Source organism: Hyperoodon ampullatus (assembly GCF_949752795.1).
Source record: "Hyperoodon ampullatus genome assembly, chromosome: 4".
Classification (NCBI taxonomy): Eukaryota; Metazoa; Chordata; class Mammalia; order Artiodactyla; family Ziphiidae; genus Hyperoodon; species Hyperoodon ampullatus.
Window position 1 is genome coordinate 31,571,257 of NC_136917.1, and position 18,133 is coordinate 31,589,389.

Genomic DNA, 18,133 nt, shown 5'->3' on the forward strand with positions numbered 1-18,133 from the left:
GTAAATGGGGATTCTGAATGTGCTCACCCTGCAGGGACATCTTGTGAAGATTAATTGAGAAGTACATAAATGGCTTGGCACGTGCCTTTCCCTGGGAACTGGATTGTTTCATCCTCATAGAGAATATAACTAATCCTGTTTCCATTTTTGTTTTGGCCACCAGGGGGCTTGGGGCTAAACTTATGGCTCAGTCATAATAACTGTTCATTCACTAATTTAAAAAATTCCTTTACTCATTTAGAAAATATTTATTGATCACATACCATGTTCCAGGCACTGGAGAAAGAGCAATGAACAAAACAGATATGGTTCCTGCCTCTGTGGTGCTGGCATCCTAGTGAGGGAGGCAGATAAAAAAATAAATAAGAAAAACGTATAGTAGGATCACTGGTGATAAGTGTCATGGAGAACAAAGAGGTAGGGGGCTTGGGAGAGGTAGTTTTGGGTGAGTTATAAAAATTGAAATCGAGAGGTCAGGTAGGTCCTTGTTGAGAAGGCAGCACTTTAGCAGAGACTTGAGGGAGCTATACATGTGCTGGGGGAAGAGCCCTCCTTAGGCAAAAAGAACTCTCTGTGCCAAAGTCCTGAGAAATGACGATGCCTGCTGAGTTGGAGAAACATAGAGGAAGCTCATGTGGCTGAGGCCATGATGGAGGGGGGAGAGTGGGAGGAGGTGGGGACAGGGAGGTGATGGGGGGCAGGTCACGCAGGGCCTGTGGGTTGAGGTGAGAACTCTGGCTTCCTCTCTGAGTGAGACAGGGGTGCCGGGGAGTTTCTGAGCATATTTCTGCTGTAACTGTCCTTCCTCCCCACCCCACTCCATCCTGTGGTGTGTGAGACTGAGTAAAAATAAATAAAGCCACCCCACAAGCACAAGAGAGCTGGCTCATTGTCTTGAGAAAGGGGGTGACTGACCACAGTGTTACTGTGACTAATCTTCCCACAGGTGGCCACACGTCCCCTGCCCTCAAGGCCAGGGTGCTTATCCTATCCCTGTTTTTAACCCTTTCTGTGATATGAGGGGTGAAGCAGGTAAAGCTGCTCCATGAGGCAGATTCATGGAAGGTAAATGCACATGTTCTTCTTTTCTTCTTTATAAAACTGCCTTCCAAAAAACCCCATTTTGGACAAGTATGGGAGGGAGGGCTGTCAGGTATGTGTGTATGATGCCAGAAAGTTGCAGGGCATGCCAAGGCTTGGGGGAGGTCAGAGGGGGCCCGTCTGTTGTGTTCCCTGAAGGAGCCCGAGTATCTGGGACAGGATCTGTCAAAGAGCAGGTGTGTGATAAATACTGTCGAATTGAATCTGAGGATTGACAAGGAAGTTGAGGCCACATCATGGCGCAGAGAGAGACAAGGAAGGACAGTGTCACGTGGGTCATTCATTCAGTCACTGATAACTTTTCAGAGAAGATGAAACCAATCCTTGCCCTTTGGAGCCTGTGTCTTTGAGGAGAGGGACAGCCTTTGAGTGAACAAATAGATGGTCAAGATTATGTCAGATGCTGCTGAGGGCTGTGGGCTGAGGCATTTGGGGGTGGGGGAGGTCAGGGAAGGTCCCTCAGGGGAGGTGACATTTGAACCAAGATCTGGAAAACATGAGTGAGAGAAGCCAGTCACCAAAGGCCACGTGTTGTATGATTCCATTTATACAAAATACTCAAAATAGACAAATCCACAGAGACAGAAAGCAGGTTGGTGGCTGGTTGCCAGGGGCTGGGAGTAGTCAGGAGTGACTGCTTAATGGACACAGGGATTCCTTTTGAGCAGATGAAAATGTTTTGGAACTAGAGAGAGGTGGTGGTTGCATAACCTTGTGAATGCACTAAATACCCCTGAACTGTTCACTTTAAAATGTTAATTTTCACCACCTAGAGCGGTGGGATAGGGAGGGTGGGAGGGAGATGCAAAAGGGAGGAGATATGGGGATATATGTATACGAATAGCTGATTCACTTTGTTATACAGCAGAAACTAACACACCATTGTAAAACAATTATACTCCAATAAAGATGTTGAAAAAAAAGAATAAAATGGAATAATCCTGACACACACAAAAAATGTTAATTTTCATCTCAATTTTTAAAAATGCCATTGATTCTGCCATGCACAGAGGAGAGATGGGCCCCTGAGAGATGGAAAATAAGAGATTGACCAGGGAACTGGGCACAGAGTGCAGAGGGTTTGTGGAAGGACACGGCCCCCTGTCGGGTCCCAGCCTGGACACACTATCCCTCAGGGAGATGGGGGAGGGGCTGATCTAGGGTGGCTTTGGCCTGCAGCAGCTTGAAGCAGGATTTTGGTCCCCCGGCCAGATATTGATGTCAGGCTGAGGCAGTGAGAGGGTTGAATCCTAACCACTAGACCACCAGGGACCAGTGGCCAGTGACAAGGCCCTGGCCCGTTAGCTGTGTAGAAGTAAATTTCCACAAAGGGACAGAAAGTGGTGAAACAAGTAAAGTGTTTATTAGGAGGAAAAAGGGTATGTGTGGATAGACACATGTGCGGACTCAGAGAAAGAGTTGTGCCCTCATGGTAGTTTGAGTCACTCATATGGGGCATTTCTTCCGGGTCTCCTTTGGCCAGTCCTCTTGCTTTGCCTGGCTCTGAGTCCGAATTTGGTTTATCTCAGGATCCTCCCATGTGTGAGAGTGCATCTCTTAGCCAAGATGGATTCTAATGAAGAGGCCTGTGGGTACGTTGACATCAGTCCCTTTTTGACCTCCAAGGAGCCTTTCTGCACATGTACAGTCAGGAAGGTCTCCTTGACCTCAAGACTGAGAAATATGTGGTCTCTGTCTTTTCTCTGGGCAGGGCCCAGCCTCCTCTCTGGCTCCTGCTATTTTGGAGTATCTGTCCACAGGGGACAAACTCCAGCTGCTCAGTCTGTGGCCCATCTATCTCCTGCTTCAGGGGAACTCCACCAGGCCCCCACTTTGTGGTATGCCTGGGTGACTGGGGGTGAAACACCTGTGTCTGCCTGAGTTGACTTGTGCACGCGCGTGCACACACACACACTCTGGCCTGGGTGTGCACGTGTGATGTGACAAATGCATGCACATGTGTGTGCTAGGGTCTCTGTAGGGACATGAAGCACACACTTGCACACATATACTAGAGCCTGGTGTGCAGGGAGCCCCTCGAGTCTCTGCATATGTGGCCCCCTAAGCCCTCTTGTGGGGGCTGAGGCTCAAAGAGGTGGGGGGATGGAGGAGAGCGGAGCCCTCTCCCATAAGGTGCGAGCTGGGCCCCCTCACCACCCACTGTCTCCCACCGCCTCTCTGCCTGTGGCTCCGCAGGTTCTGGGGGCATCCCCAACCTCCCCTCCTCCCATCATACTGTAAATTCTGAGAAATCCTGTCCGCGGTTTGGCCCGGCCCCTCCCCTGCCCTCTAACAGGGCTGTCCTGGCCACTGTCTTCCTGTCTTGGGGCCTGGGTGTGAGGCTCGAAGCGAAGGAGGGCTCTGCACTGCTTCTGGGGCCTTCGCATCACCTCCCTGGGCCTCACTTTCCCCTTCTGTAGAGTGGAGATAATAATAGTTCTAACCTCAGAGGGAGAAGAGGAGGTAATGCGCCCTGGGTGGTTAGCGCAGCAGCGTCTGGTAGGTAGGAAGGGCTGATACTTGCTAGCAGTTATTATTCTCCACTTCCCGCACCTTGCTCTCCCGCGGCTTCCACACCACTACCTTTGCTGTTCCCCTACCCAGCATGTCCTCACTCCTGTCCCCCTAGTCAAACCCAGGAATCATTCAAATTTCAGATCCTCAGGAAATAGGGGACAGCAGCGAGACCAGCTGGATCCGGGAAACAGGGAACCTGGGTTCGAATCCGGACTCTGCCAGGGGCACGCTAGATGGCCTCAGGTTCCCTTGTCGGGTTCTGATGCTCTGCGGTTCTAAGCCTTCCTGATGAATGATCTACGTGGGGACCCTGACCTTGTACCCTGCCCTGCCCCAAGCTTATCTGTCCTCTCCCGATGCTGAGCCATCTTCCTGGGCTCTTCTTGCCACAAACAATGAAACTTTTGGAGTATATCATGCTGGAGGCTTGGGGACCTTCAGAGACCTGCCTCTAATTCTCATGCTTCTGTCCGCTCGCCCCCCAAAATGCAGCTTAAATCCACACACTTCTCAGCTTGACCTACAGCTTGAGCATCTTCACAGTTTCCCTGGATCCACTTGGTTGCCCCGACGGCACCATGGTCCCTGTTCTATTGGTCCTAGGAAGAAGAAAATTCCAAAGTCCTTCCTGCAGCTGTCAATAAAAAACAAATCTGGACTTAGTAAGGAGAGCCTTTATTCAAAAGGATTATCGCAAGGGGAGAGGAAAGGGACTATGCCCCAGGGAGGACGCTCTAACTGTGAGGTCTGCAAGCCTCCCAAGAGTGAGGCAAGAGGGTTTTCTTTTCATAAAGTGGAACGAACAAGCCAGACAGGACCAGGTGTGGGGGAGTGGATGAGAGGATGGCAGGATGAGATATCAGATCAGAGGATAGTTTACTTCGGGATCATCCTGTTCTCAGGAGGGGTTGTCTGCTGGCTTGTGTGAGGGAGGGGTCTAAATTTAGGGGCCCAAAGGAAGGAGAGAAGCTTAACCAAAGTTTGGTTAGCAAGCTTTTCTAATTGGTCAGTGGGGACACGCGGTTCAGCTAACAACTTATGAGGCAAAGAATGGGAATTTTGGAGGGTTTGCATCTGGCCTTGTCATAGGTACACAAGGAAATCTGTTCTGGGATTATTCAGAGATAGAACCAATAGAATGGATCTATCTATCTATCTATCCATCCATCCATCTGCAGTTCTCTCTCTTTCTGTATCTGCCATATATATCAATATCTATCTATCTATCTATCTATGTATCTATCTACCTATCATCTATACCTACATAGCTATAGATATGTAGATTATATAATATAGATATCTATAGATCTTAGAGATATATAGAGATCTACCTATATCTTAATATAGATATCTATTGAATATACATGTCTATACATTTATATATTTATACATTCTATATATCCATAATATCTATACATCAAATATCTATACTATATATAGATATCCATATTCATCTATTTAGATTATCTATCTAGATATCCATCTATCTATATTGATATCTATCTGTAGATCTGTCTATTGATCTAGATATATGTCTATAGCCTGGTATATATATTTATTATAAGGAGTTGGCTAATGTGATTATGGAGGCTAGCAAGTCCCAAGAGCTACAGGTTCAGGACTCGGGAAGAACTGATTGTTCAGTTCAAGTCCAAAGACCAGAAAACAGATGAGCCAGTCAGGACTGTCAGGCAGGTGGAATTCTCTCTTAGTAAGAGGACGGTTAGTTTTCTGTTCTAGCCAGCCTTCAACTGATTGGGCGAGGCCCACCCACATCAGGGAGGGCAATCTGCTTTACTCAGTCTACTGATTTAAATGTTAACTCATCTACAAACACCCTCACAGACACACCCAAAATAATGTTTGTCCAAATATCTGGGCTCCCTGTGGCCCAGTCAAGTTGAGATATAAAAGAGTAGGCATCTGTGAGACTCATCTAAGTCATATGAAAGGGTGGTTCCTTATAGTAAGCAGTTTTCTGGAACATGAAGGGTGAGGAGGGGGAATTCTTAATCTTCAACGTTTTCCAAGATCACAGAGTTTGGGTAAAATTTAATATTGTCGTGGCCCACAAGGGCTTGCATGGCCTGCCCTCATCCCCTCCCTCTTTCCCCCCACTCACTCCATTGTGTTCTCCAAACACACCAAGTGGGTCCTGCTTCCAGGCCTTTACCCTTGCAGTTCCCTCAGCCTGGAATGCTCTTCCCTCATCTTCTTGGGTCCTTCCTGTCTGATCACCCATCACATCACCCTGTTTAATTTTCTTCAGGGCATATTGTTTTTATTGGAGTATAGTTGATTTACAATGTTGTGTTTGTTTCAGGTGTACAGAAAAGTGAATCAGTTATACATATACATATATCCACCGTTTTTTCAGATTCTTTTCCCATATAGGTGATTACAGAATACTGAGTAGAGTTCCCTATGCTATACAGTAGGTCCTTATTAGTTATCTATTTAATATATAGTATTGTGTATTTTTACCATCTAAAATTCTTATTTCTTTTCGTGTTTATTATCTGTTCCTTCTACTGGGCAGAAAGCAATCAAACTGTCAAGTAAGTGTTGGTTGAGGACCTACTATGTGTCAGTTTCCAGACCTCCTGGAATTCACAGTTCACTGGGGGAGGCTGACCTGGGCTGAGTCACATGCACAGACATAATGTACAATCCTGATAAATGTTAGGTTGGACTGATGCCTGGTGCTGGTGGACCTGACCCACCTGGGCAGTCATAAAGGGCTTCCCAGAGCTGAGATTTGAAGCAGGGATATAGTCATTAACTAGAGAAAGACAGGAGAAAAGAAAGTGTTCCAGGTGGAGGGAACTGCTTGTGCAGGCTCTGAGGTGGGAGGGAAAGCGCTGAGTTCCAGGGAATGAAAGAAGCATTTGGGAATGGAATGCAGAATGTAATGGGGAGCCATGGGGGGTTAGCAGGGCTTTGGTCCAGGCTTCACTGGGGTTCTGGGAAAATTATTTAGCCCCAGAGCCATGGGGAGCCATGGAGGGATATTGAGCAGGAGAGAAGTGTGATCAGATTTGCTTCTTGCAAAAGAGATTCATGGGTTTCTAAGGGGGGGGCAGTCAGAATGGAGGAGAAGGAAGGGATGCTGGGCGCCCATCGTGAGGAAGAGGGTGGCAACCCAGGTTGGGGGAGGCGTGGACTGGTGAGAAGGGGATGGAAGATAGTGAGGCCCTGGAGCTGACTTGCCCCCTGAGGGGTAATTGCCAACTAGGTGGGCTGGGCTTTTCCACCCATTGCTTGGTGGCTTGGTCAGCTGTGAGTGGGGTTCCTGGAAAATCCATTAGCCCCTGACCTTGAACCCTGTCACCTGGCCCAGTACCCCCTCCTCCACCTTTCTTCCCCACATCTGGCAGCCTCATCTGTCCATACAAAGTTTCAAGAGGCCCCAGGTGAAAGCTGGGGTAAGGTGTGTGTGTGTGTGTGTGTGTGTGTGTGTGTGTGTGTCATTGTGTGTGTGATTGTGTGAACAATCCTGCTAAAACCAGAATTCCCTGTCTGTGAGAGTTAAACTTCCCTGTTGGGTTTAACTTCACTGTGCTGGGGTGGGTTGGGGTGGGGTGTTGGCTGAGTCCTTCTTGCTCCTGGGGCAGTGACCTGGCTGGGGGATGCGACCAGCAGCTGCAGGTACCCAACTGGGGGTGTGGGTGGTGGTGTCGGTGATTTCCTGGAAGGAAGCAAGCCCTGCGGCCAAGGTCTAGAGGAGTCTGATCTTCGTGTGTCTCTTCCTGGGCCAGTCTCATGAAAACCATCTGAGGTCCTCACCACCTCCTAGCGTCTTTGTCCACGCAGCTGGGATTAGGGTGAGGCGAGTGAGGCATTCTCATGAGCAAATTTAAGGGGGCTCCCAACATCTCAGTAATCAAAGTGAATAAACTTTGAAATATATTTCTCATATAACATTGTGTAAATGTAAGGTGTACGACACGCTAATTTTGACACATTTATATATTGTAACATGATTGTCACTGTAGTGATAGTTACAGCTCTGTTGCGGTCCATTATAATCATTTGTCTTTAGTGGTCGGAATAATTAAGTTCCAGTCTCAGCAAATCTGATGATGATAATACAATATTGTTATCTATATTCACTATACTGTGCATTAGATCTCTAGGGCTTATAAAGGAAAGAATATTTCAGTGCAATGCTTTTAATCGAGATTATCTCCCATACCGTACAATTCACCCTTTGAAAGTGTACAATTCCGAGGTAGTTAGTATATTCACAGGGTTGTGTAACTATCACCCCTGTCTACTCCAGAACAGTTTCATCACCCCAGAAAGAAAGCCTATACCCACAGGCATCACTCTGCGCTCCCCCCTACCCCCAGCTCCTTGCATCAATGCAATATGTAAAAAAAATAAAAATTAATGCAAAAAATTCCAGATAAACAAGTGGTCAAATTTTAAAAGGAAGCCAAGCTCTGATGCTGTACTTTTTGGCCGTGCAATATTCACCCCACCTTAATCTCCAATTGGTCTGTGATCTACCTGGTGGGATGACCCCACCTCCTCCAAAGACTTCCTCTGCTGGGTCCCCCAAAGGACAGGCAGTCTGGACTAAGGTCACTTGGTGGATTCTCTCTCTGGTCAAACTCTTGGAGGAGGGTCTCCAGACTCTTGGTGGCCAGTGGGCTGGCTGGACGACATGGAGTCTGTCTTTGGCACACTCTAGTTGAAACAGCAGCCTCATCACCATGTATTAAGCACTTGCTGTGTACTGAGTGTGTTAAGTCCATTTTATGCATTACTCAAAATGGTTTGAAGGAATTATTTCTATGGAGGCATTTGCATTGTAAAACATTCAAACAATGCATTAATATACAGAGTAAATGCAAAAACTCCCGTCCCTCCTCACAGCCCCAAAGACAATGGCAGTTTGCCATGTATCCTTCCATACTTCCCAGAGCACCTGTGTGATCTGACTTAATCCTTATAAAGCCTCCCTGAAGTGAGCACTGATGTCACCCTCACTTTACAGGTCCATTGAGTGAGACTCAGAGAGGTCTGATTACTTGTCCAAGGTTGTACAGCATGTGAAGAGATGATGCTAGAACCCTGGTCTCTATGACTCCAGTGTCAGGAGGAAGAGAGGAAGAGGGGTCCCTATGTAGGAGGATTCCTCTTAGCTCAGCCAAAGTCACAGCTTATTCATTTAGTCATTCAACAAACGTTTATTGGGCATGACTGTGCGCTGGGTACATGATACACATGGGACCTCTGCCCTCCCAAAACTCAAGGCTGAGGTGGAGACACCATCCAGTGACAAGGAATCAAACAAATCAGAGGATCACAGCTAGGGAGAGAGAAAGAAAACAGAGCTACCTGGGTGGACACAAGAGGAACCTAAAATAAATCTCCATATTAAAAAAAATATATTCAAAGGGACACACAGTTTTGAGGGCATTAGCCCCCTGTGGCCCCCTTCGCCTGGCAAAGCAATAAAGCTGTTCTTTTCTACTTCACCGCCCAAAAACATATTTACATGTTTCAAAATTTTAATACAGTAAGTCCCCTACATATGAAGGAACTTTCAAAGATGCAAAAGTGCGTTCTCATGTCCAATCACGTAAGCTAGTTCACGTGTCTGGCGTACATTGTCATGTGTGTTCATCCTCTACAAGTGGTTGTGCTTTTGTGTACTTTACTATACAGTACTGTATCTTTATTTCAAGCCCAGGATGTCCGGAAGCAAGCTTAAATGTAGTGGTGATGTAGCTGGTACTATTGTACTTTTCAAGGTACTATACTGTAAGATTAAAAATGTTTCCTTTATTTTTTGTTTGTTTGTTTTTTATGTATTATTTGTGTGAAAAGTATTATAAACCTTTTACAGTATGGTACTATATAGCCGATTGTGTTAGTTGGGTACTTAGGCTAACTTTGTTGGACTTACAAACAAATCTGACTTACGAATGTGCTCTTGGAACGGAACTTGTCTGTATGTAGGGGACTTACTGTACTTCACAAGGGCAGGCAGTGAGCAATCTCCTCCCCACTTTGCAAAGGCTCCCTGTTCACCTCCCCAAGAGCATCAACCCTCAGTGGAGATGATATTGTCCCCAAAGGAGTGAAAATTGGTTTGGGGGTGTGTGCAAAACTATCTGTTTATGTATAAAGCACAGGTATACACAGACTATATATGTATAGATATAGTATAGATACATAGTACCTCTGTTGTGTTAAACTTTTGTGAGGGACAATTAAGAAAAACATGTCTAAAAATGATTGTTCCTTGAAGTGTAATAATGAAATAAAACTTGAGAGAATCTGGTCTAGCAGCAGCCACCACTCAGATTTCTTGTGAGATCATCTAGAGATATTCTAGGCATTTCCAAGCAAGTATCTACATATCCCTTTAATCCTTTTTTTTTTTTTACATAAATTGTAACATACCATTCTGGGCCTTCTTTTTGCTCACTTAAAATATATGTTGGCTTGCAGTCTATGTCAGTGAACAGAGCTTGCAGCAGTTCCCAGTTCCCATGGATGGTCACATAACGTTGGCAACACATAATGTTTTTTCCTATGTTTTGCCACAATAAAGTGCTGCAGCGTACAGTGGATAACCACATTGATGTCATTTCACATACGAGCGAGTGTATCTGAAGGAGAAATTCCTAGAAGTGTGATAGCTGGCTTGGAAGGTGTGTGCATTTGTCATTTAGGTAGATATTCCCATTTGTTCTGCATAAGGGTTTGTACCAGTTTCCTTCTTCATCATCAGAATAAGAGAGTGCCAGTTTCCTCAGAGCCTCACCAACCATAACCAAGGAGTTATCAAACCTTTTGATCTCTGCCAATCTGATGGGTTAAACATGGTCTTGCAGTGTAGTTTTAATGTTCATTTCCCTTATGAGATTGAGAATCTTCTCTTGTGACTAAGAACCATTTGTGTTTCTTTCTCAGTGAGCTCAAAGTTCATATCCTTTGTGTTATGAATTATAGTTTACTCCATTTGTCATTTGTCTTTCAAAAATTATTTATAATTTATTTAATTTATTTTTTGAATTGTCATTTGTCTTAACATTGTTCAGGGTGAGGAGATAAAGTAATTGAGTTATGCTTACCCTTCTCTTTGATACCCTAATTTAAATACTATGATGTAAAGTGAACAATATTTAAATACTATGCTATAAAGTCAATACATCTTATGTTACATGATATGGAGGTAAAAGAAGGAAGAAAACAAAAATATTTGGTTTTTATATATATATATATATATATACATATACATACATATGTGTGTATATATGTACTATACACACATATTCGTAACAAAACAAGAGAGAAATACTCATGACAGTTACAGTCCTCATTTCTGTAATTGGCCACATAGTTGTAGCTGGCATTATAACTACCTTCCGAACCACACTTGGTAAAATCTCTCTTAGTCTCCTGGGGTTACCATAACAAAATACATTACAGACTGGGTGGCTTATACAACAGACATTTATTTTCTCACAATTCTGGAGGCTAGAAATTCAAGTTCAAGGTGTTGGCAGGGCTGGTTTCTTCTGAGGCCTCTCTCCTCGGCCTGTAGATGGCTGTCTTCTTGTTGTGTCCTCACATGGTCTTCCCTCTGTGTGTGTTGTCATAATTTCCCCTTTTTATAAGAACACTCGTCATATTGGATTAGGGCCCAATCTCCAGCATAGGAATTCTGGGGGGGACACATGCAGCCCGTAACAGTATGTCTGAGGAACAGAAAGGCAACTCGTGTGTTGGGGGTGAAGGTGGTGGGAGGGAAAGTCAAGGAGAAGTCTGGAGAGGTTGGCAGAGGAATCAGAGCTATCATAAGAACTTTGGTTTTGTTTTCCACCAGAGGGTTCTAAGTTATGCTTTGCAGAAATCCTCTGCAAGGGCCTTCCAGAGGGTGAGAGAGGTGACCAGGGCACCAGGGAGGAGGCTCCTACGATCCTCCAGGTGAGCAATGAAGAGGCCTGGGCTGGGCTGGGAAGGAAGTGGGTGCTTTTGAGGCCATAAGAAGGAAAGGACTTGTGGGTCAGTGTGTGGAACAGATATCAGGCAGTTGGAAGTTGATGGAAGAAGTGACCTGGTCAGACCTTCTGAGGAGGGTCTGGGAGGCTGAGACCCCATTTCTTGTTCACTGTGGTTTCCTGAGACCCCATTTCTTGTTCACTGTGGTTTCCTTAGATTTGAGCATGGTGCCGGGCATGTAGTGGGTGGCCAATGAATGTTTGTGGAATGGGTGCGTGAATGACTTAAAGCCAGAAATGGAAAAAGTTGAGGATGTTGGGTTTGGGAGAGAGTAGAGTCCAGGGGTGTGTGTGGGCCTGAGTGGGGGGCTCAGGGTCTCTGGTGCTCTCAGTGCTCTGGATGGGGGGTGGTAAACAGACTGCAGAGGTTTACCTAAGACTCCTGGGATGACTTGAGATTTTTTTTTTTAATTAATCAATTTATTTATTTTTGGCTGTGTTGGGTCTTCGTTGTTGTGCGCAGGCTTTCTCTAGTTGTGGTGAGCGGGGGCTACTCTTCATTGCGGTGCGCGGGTTTCTCATTGCAGTGGCTTCTTTTGTTGCAGAACATGGGCTCTAGGTGAGCAGGCTCAGTAGTTGTGGCGCACGGGCTTAGTTGCTCCATGGCATATAGGATCTTCCTGGACCAGAGATCAAACCCATGTCCCCTGCATTGGCAGGCAGATTCTTAACCACTGCGTCCCCAGGGAAGTCCATGAGTTGAGATTTCTAACACAGACTTGAAGTAGTGAGCTCCCCATCCCTGGGAGTGTGCAAACGGCGGGGGCACATTTCCAGAGGGTTGTAGAGGAAACCTCTATCCCAGGGAAGGTTTGGAGCTGAGGGAAACTTAGTTTGGTCTAAATGAGTGTCCTTTGGGTTTCCCAGCAGCCCAAGGGTGGCAGGGGTTTCTGCATCCTCCTCAGTTCCTGTGGCTTCTGAGACTCAGCCTGTCCCACATCCCTTCTCTGTGTCTGTGTGGCTGGCAGTGCCCTGACATCATGGCATCGTGGTTCTAAATTCGGCTCTGCCCTTAAGGCCTTGTGCTTGGAGGTGCTGCCCCCTGGTGGGAAGAATGAGCAGTTCCCCTCACCACTTCATAACCTCCTGGGAGTTCTTGCTGATTCTACACGTTGAGGCTGCCTGCAGGAGGAAAGGCAAGGGAGGGGGTCCAACCTTGCATGTTTGTGATATGGGGATCTGAGCCTGTCTGTGAGGCTGTCCCCTCAAATGAGGACCACCCACTGGCCTGTGAGGGGGCTGGAGCCACTGCCCAGGACACAGTGGTACAGGGTGGGTGGGGATGACCGGGGCCTTCACTCCCTCCTGTTGCCTGATGGCAGATGTGGGAGATAAGTAGGGTGGGCTCACACGCTCCATGAATATAGGAGTTTCCACTCTGGAAAATTCCTGCATAAGAACTAGTGCTGGCTGGTGAGTCAGAGAGAAAAACACATCAACTGAGCAAATAAAAACCAAAAACAAAGAGACACACAGAAAGACTCAGGGAGAGACAAAGACAGCCTGTGAGTGAAGCTCAATAAGCATTGACTGTTTGAAGGAATGAATGAATGAATGAATGATCCCTTGGACCCAGCATGAACGTGGATAAGCTCTGGCAGCTCAGGCTTATTTTGTTGCTACATTGGGAGGATGTGTCCAGGCTGCTGGCCAGGGGTCCTGACATTAATTGGGCTGGGCTGGACAGCATAAAGGCAAAGGGTCCTGCCTCCAGCAGGGGCCTCAGTGGCTGAGGATAAGGGCAGAGCAGGGAGAGGGGACTGAGGGTACCCTGCGGGGAGAATGTCCAGCCCCTCCACCCTGCAGGTGGGGTAGTAGAGGCTTCATAGGACATCCTCAGGGCAGGTCCCAGAGAAAGCCCCTGGGGTGGCATAGTAGGAATACGCCAAGAGAGGTCTGGGGAGATGGGGTGAACTTGGAATGAAACACTAGTGGAATGGAAGGTGGTGGGGATGGACAGCCCAGGATGACTGGCCCTGGAGACTTGTGTGGGGTTGGCAGGAGGGAGCCAGTGTCCAGGGGGACCCCCAACCTGGGGTATCTGCCTCAGGGTCACATTGCCCTGGGCAGTCCTTGTAAATGTCACTGGCTCTTCGTGTCTCAACTAATGGGATGGATGGGACCTTGTGGCTGGTCCTGGGGGTGAGTTCCGGGAGCCTGAGAACACCAGGATGGGGTGTCCTGGGGTTCACCAGAGGGCAACCCTGGGAAAATGTCTTTGGGGAGGGAGTTGGGGGATTCAGAACACAGGTGCATTACTGGGGTCATCACATGATGGTCCTGGGGGCCCTAGCCTTCCTGGGAGGATATTCCAGGAGCTGAGGAATGGGGTCAGGAGATGCACTGAGAAACCACGTGGGAGTATTTCTGGGGGAGTTACAGAGCAGGGAGGGGGGTGGGCTGAGAGCAGAGGGGGCCATCCTGGGGGTTTTGGGGGTCTCAGAACTTGGCGTTCTTTGGGGGTAAAGATGGGGGATGGGTTGTGGGAGCATCTGGATGGAAGGAGTTTGGGGAAACAAATCATGTGGGGAGGTCAGAGCTTTGGAGGAGGGTGGAACTTGGGGGATGGACTTTGAACACTGGAGGATCCTTTAGTGTGCTGTTGTAGGGGAGACCCTTGAGGGTCAGAATTTGGATCTTTGTGGTGGTGTGGGGATGCAGCACTTGTGGGGGGACGTTCAGAACATCAGAGTGTCAGAGAACTTTGGATAATCAGACCCGGGAAACCAAAGAGTGGGTGGATTTGGGGTGCTGAGAACGAGGGATAGCTTTGGAGTGGGCTTGGGAAGGAGATCCCAACCTGAGTGTGGTGGGAGATTGGGATTGTGGGAGATGGGTTTGACAGGGTTAGCACATGGTGGTGTGTGTGTGTGTGTGTGTGTAGAGGGGTTGATCGTGGGGGACGGAGGGTCAGGGAGTCAAAACTGGGGTGTCTCAGGGGATGGCTCCTGGGAGGTGAGTCAAGGCAGGGCAGAACCAGGGATGTCTTGGGAGGTAGCCCACCAGGGCGGGTGGGTCTGTGGGGTCAGAGCCAGGCGCATCTGGGTGGGTCCAGCAGTGGACTGGGCCCGGCCTTGGGGGAAGGCAGGACGGAGCCGGCTGGGTAGCAGAAACTTTACTGCCCATAACACGCCCCAAGCCCGCACCGTCCACACCCACCCCTGGCCGTGTCAGCAACACTTGCGGTACACGATGTGGGGCCCCTGCTCTTCGTACTGCTCCCGCAGGACCCAGCAGAGCTTGAAGGCGCGCAGCGAGGCGAGGATGGAGCCGCCGATCCACACGGAGAAATTCCTGGTGGGCTGGGCCGCCACTACCACGTGGGCCTCTGGGGGCAGACCGCGCAGCAGCTCAGCGCGGAAGCGACCTTCAAACCCGGTGAAGAGTGAAGAGCTCCCGCAGAGCAGCACGTTCTGGGACACATCGGTCCGCACCTCCAGCGGCACCTTGTAAAGACTCTGTTTCGCCATGGTGGGGACGCCCACGGGCGACAGCCCTGGGATCTCGGGGGGGCTGAACAGCAGCTCAGGGCACCGGAACAGCTCTTTGCCCAGAGTGACCATCCGCCCGTCAGGCAGCCTCAAGGTCCGGCGGCATTCCCCCTCGGGCCGGGCCTGTGCCTTCAGGAAGTCGGAGGCCACATAGCAGTAGCAGCGCTTGATGTTCTCCACCGTGTCCAGGTGCTCCTGCCCCAGGGGCGAGCCGGAGCCGAGCAGCATCTCCGCCAGGAAAGCGGTCAGGTGGGTGCCCGCCAGGTCCAGGCGCTCTGTGGCGTGAGGCAGGTTGTAGCCCTGGAAGACGGGCACCGTGTAGGTGACCCTGTGGCCTGTGTCCACCACCAGCCCGCTGACCCGCCCGTGCGCGTAGGCGGACAGCACTGACTGGGAAGCCACATACATGGCGGGGGAGCTCAGCGACTCGAAACCCACCTCCACCAGCTTCTCGCGGTTGGTGGTGGGGCTGAAGGGCGGATCGGAGAACAGCAGCGGGTGGTCCCGGGGGTCCACGCGGAGGTCGTGTTCCAGCATGTGGCGCCAGATCAGCTCGGCTGCGTCCCAGTCCACCACGATGCCATTCCGCACGGGCTGCGTCAGTATCAGCTCAGGGCGAGTGCGGGCTGCTTCGCCCATGAACGCCTCCAGCACCGGTGGCCCGGTGGTGGTCGGCTTCTTGGGCTGGCAGCCGACGACGGTGGCCATGGTGTAGGTGGGCCGGGCCTGCCCCGCGAAGCCCACCTTACAGGTGCCTGTGCCCATGTCGATGACCACCGCCCGGGTCTTTGGGGGCAACCTGTCGCCCACCATGCTGGGGGATTCCTGCGGCATGGTATTGTTTGCCAGGATTGAGCAGGGGTTCAGGCTAGGCTTGTTGGCCTCTGGGGAGATCTGGGGCCCCGGGGGGTTGTCTCGATTTGGATCCATGGCTGCAAGTGGTCGCGTGGGTTGCTTGGCAAGGCAGACCACTTTCCTCTGGGGTGACGGGGGTGTGGAGAGAAAAGGCTGAGGCCAGGCGTGGCGCAAGCACAGGCGGAGAGACGGAGAGGGGGCGGGGCTGCTGGTCTATGACATCATTTTGCCGCTCACAATGCAGGAGTGGGGTGGTGGGGTGTAAAGGTGGGCCCTTCCTTGCTCCAGAAAGCTCCCAGAGTATTTAATCTGGGTTCCCCTCCGCCCCCCTCCCACCCCCAGTGCCAAATCTGGAGAAGGAGCAGGATAGAAGACTCCCAAAGAAGGACCTCTGACCCAGTTCCCTGATCCAGAACCCAGTAAGACCCAGGAATCCTTCTCTTGGTGCCTTGTCTTGAAGTTATTTATAGTGTGGTATCTGAGAGCTGGTCACAGGCCTCCTTAGAATATTAAAATATGAATCCTTCAAATATTAATTAGAAAGTAGTTGGCTTTAGAGTGGCTTTCTGGTTTCCCAGAGGAAACAGAAGCCAGCTCGGGGTAGGGGGCAAGGAGAGGCACAGACACCCCTCTACTAGATTCTTTGACACAGTGGTGTCCTGCTTCCCAGAACAGCCTTCCCATTCCATTCCTGCAGGGCAGGAATTTGCTCTTCAAATATCAGCAGGACACCACTGCCTCCTGTAAGTCTTCCTTGATTTCTCCTCCCTCTCTCTACTACCTGGTGGTGGTAGGAGGTGTCTGCCTTCACTCCAGGGACTTTATCTGCTTCCTCCTGGTGGAAGGGGGTGTCCATGGGATACAAAAGGGGAATTTCAGGGTAGATAAAAGGGGGATGCATTTGAGAGAAAGACACTGTTTCGACAAAGGACAGCAGGCTCCACAATGGATCAGGAGTTGCTTCAAAAACTGTTTTTGTGGTGATAGGTATGACCTGTTAGTTAAAACAAATAAACAAATAAAAATCTGTGTGTGTGTGTTTGTGTGGAGTGCTAGAAATTACCGAGACTAGTGCTGAATGAGTCACAGGGATATCAAAGTGAGAGAGGCTTTACTTCCTAGTTGTGTTGAGATTTATATGCTGACCAAAGAGTGATGTTGAGTTTTTATTAAATTAATTATTTTTTGTGTGATCTAATACATGTTTTTGGAAAAGTTCATTTACTCAGCTATTTATTGGGTGTCCAGGCGGTCCCCCTGCTTCCAGGTTTATTGAGATGTAATTGACATATAACACTGTGTAAGTTTAAGGTGTACAGTGTGATGATTTGATACACTTATAAATTGCAAAATGAATACCGCTGTAGCATTAGTTAACACCTCCATTACCTCACATAATAACCATTTCTTTTTTTGTGGTGAGAACGTTGAAGATCTACTCTCTTAGCAACTTTTAAGTATATAATATAGTATTGTTAACTGTAATCACCATGTTGTACATTAGATCTGCAGAAATTATTCATCTTCTAACTTGAAGTTTGTACCTTTTGACCAACATCTTCCCATTCCCCCCACTCTCCAACCCCTGGTTACCACCATTATACTCTCTGTTTCTATGGCTTCGGCTTTTCTAGATTCCACATTTAAGTGAGATCATACAGTATTTGTCTGTCTCTGACTTATTTCACTGAGCGTAATGCCCTCAAAGTCCATCTATGTTGTCACAAATGGCGTTATTTCCTTCTTTTTTCATGGCTGAATAATATTCATCTATCAATCTCTCTGTATATCTATGTACCACATCTTCTTTATCCATTCATCTGTTGATGAACACTTAGGCTTGTTTCCATACTTTGGCTATTGTGAATAATGCTGCAATGAATATGGGGGTGCAGATATCTCTTCTAAATCCTGTTTCTTTTTATTGAGGTATAGTTGATTTATAATATTATATTAGTTTCAGGTGTACAACATAGTGATTCAAAATTTTTATAGATTATACTCCATTTATAGTTATTATAAAATATTGGCTATATTCCCTGTGCTGCACAAAATATCCTTGTAGCTTATCTATTTTATACATAGCAGTTTGTACCTCTTAATCCTCTGTGCCTATCTTGTTCCTCTCCACTTTCCTTTCCCCACTGG

The 18,133-nt window shown here is 48.1% G+C and overlaps 1 protein-coding gene across 1 annotated transcript; it reads right to left on the bottom strand.

Moving 5' to 3' along the window:
* Window positions 1–14,809: 14,809 nt before the first annotated feature.
* Window positions 14,810–16,060, bottom strand: ACTL9 (actin like 9; the record flags this gene model as incomplete). Its single annotated transcript, XM_079702570.1, has 1 exon — window positions 14,810–16,060. The coding sequence occupies one exon, from the start codon at window positions 16,058–16,060 to the stop codon at window positions 14,810–14,812; it is 1,251 nt and encodes a 416-aa protein (XP_079558696.1).
* Window positions 16,061–18,133: the final 2,073 nt, after the last annotated feature.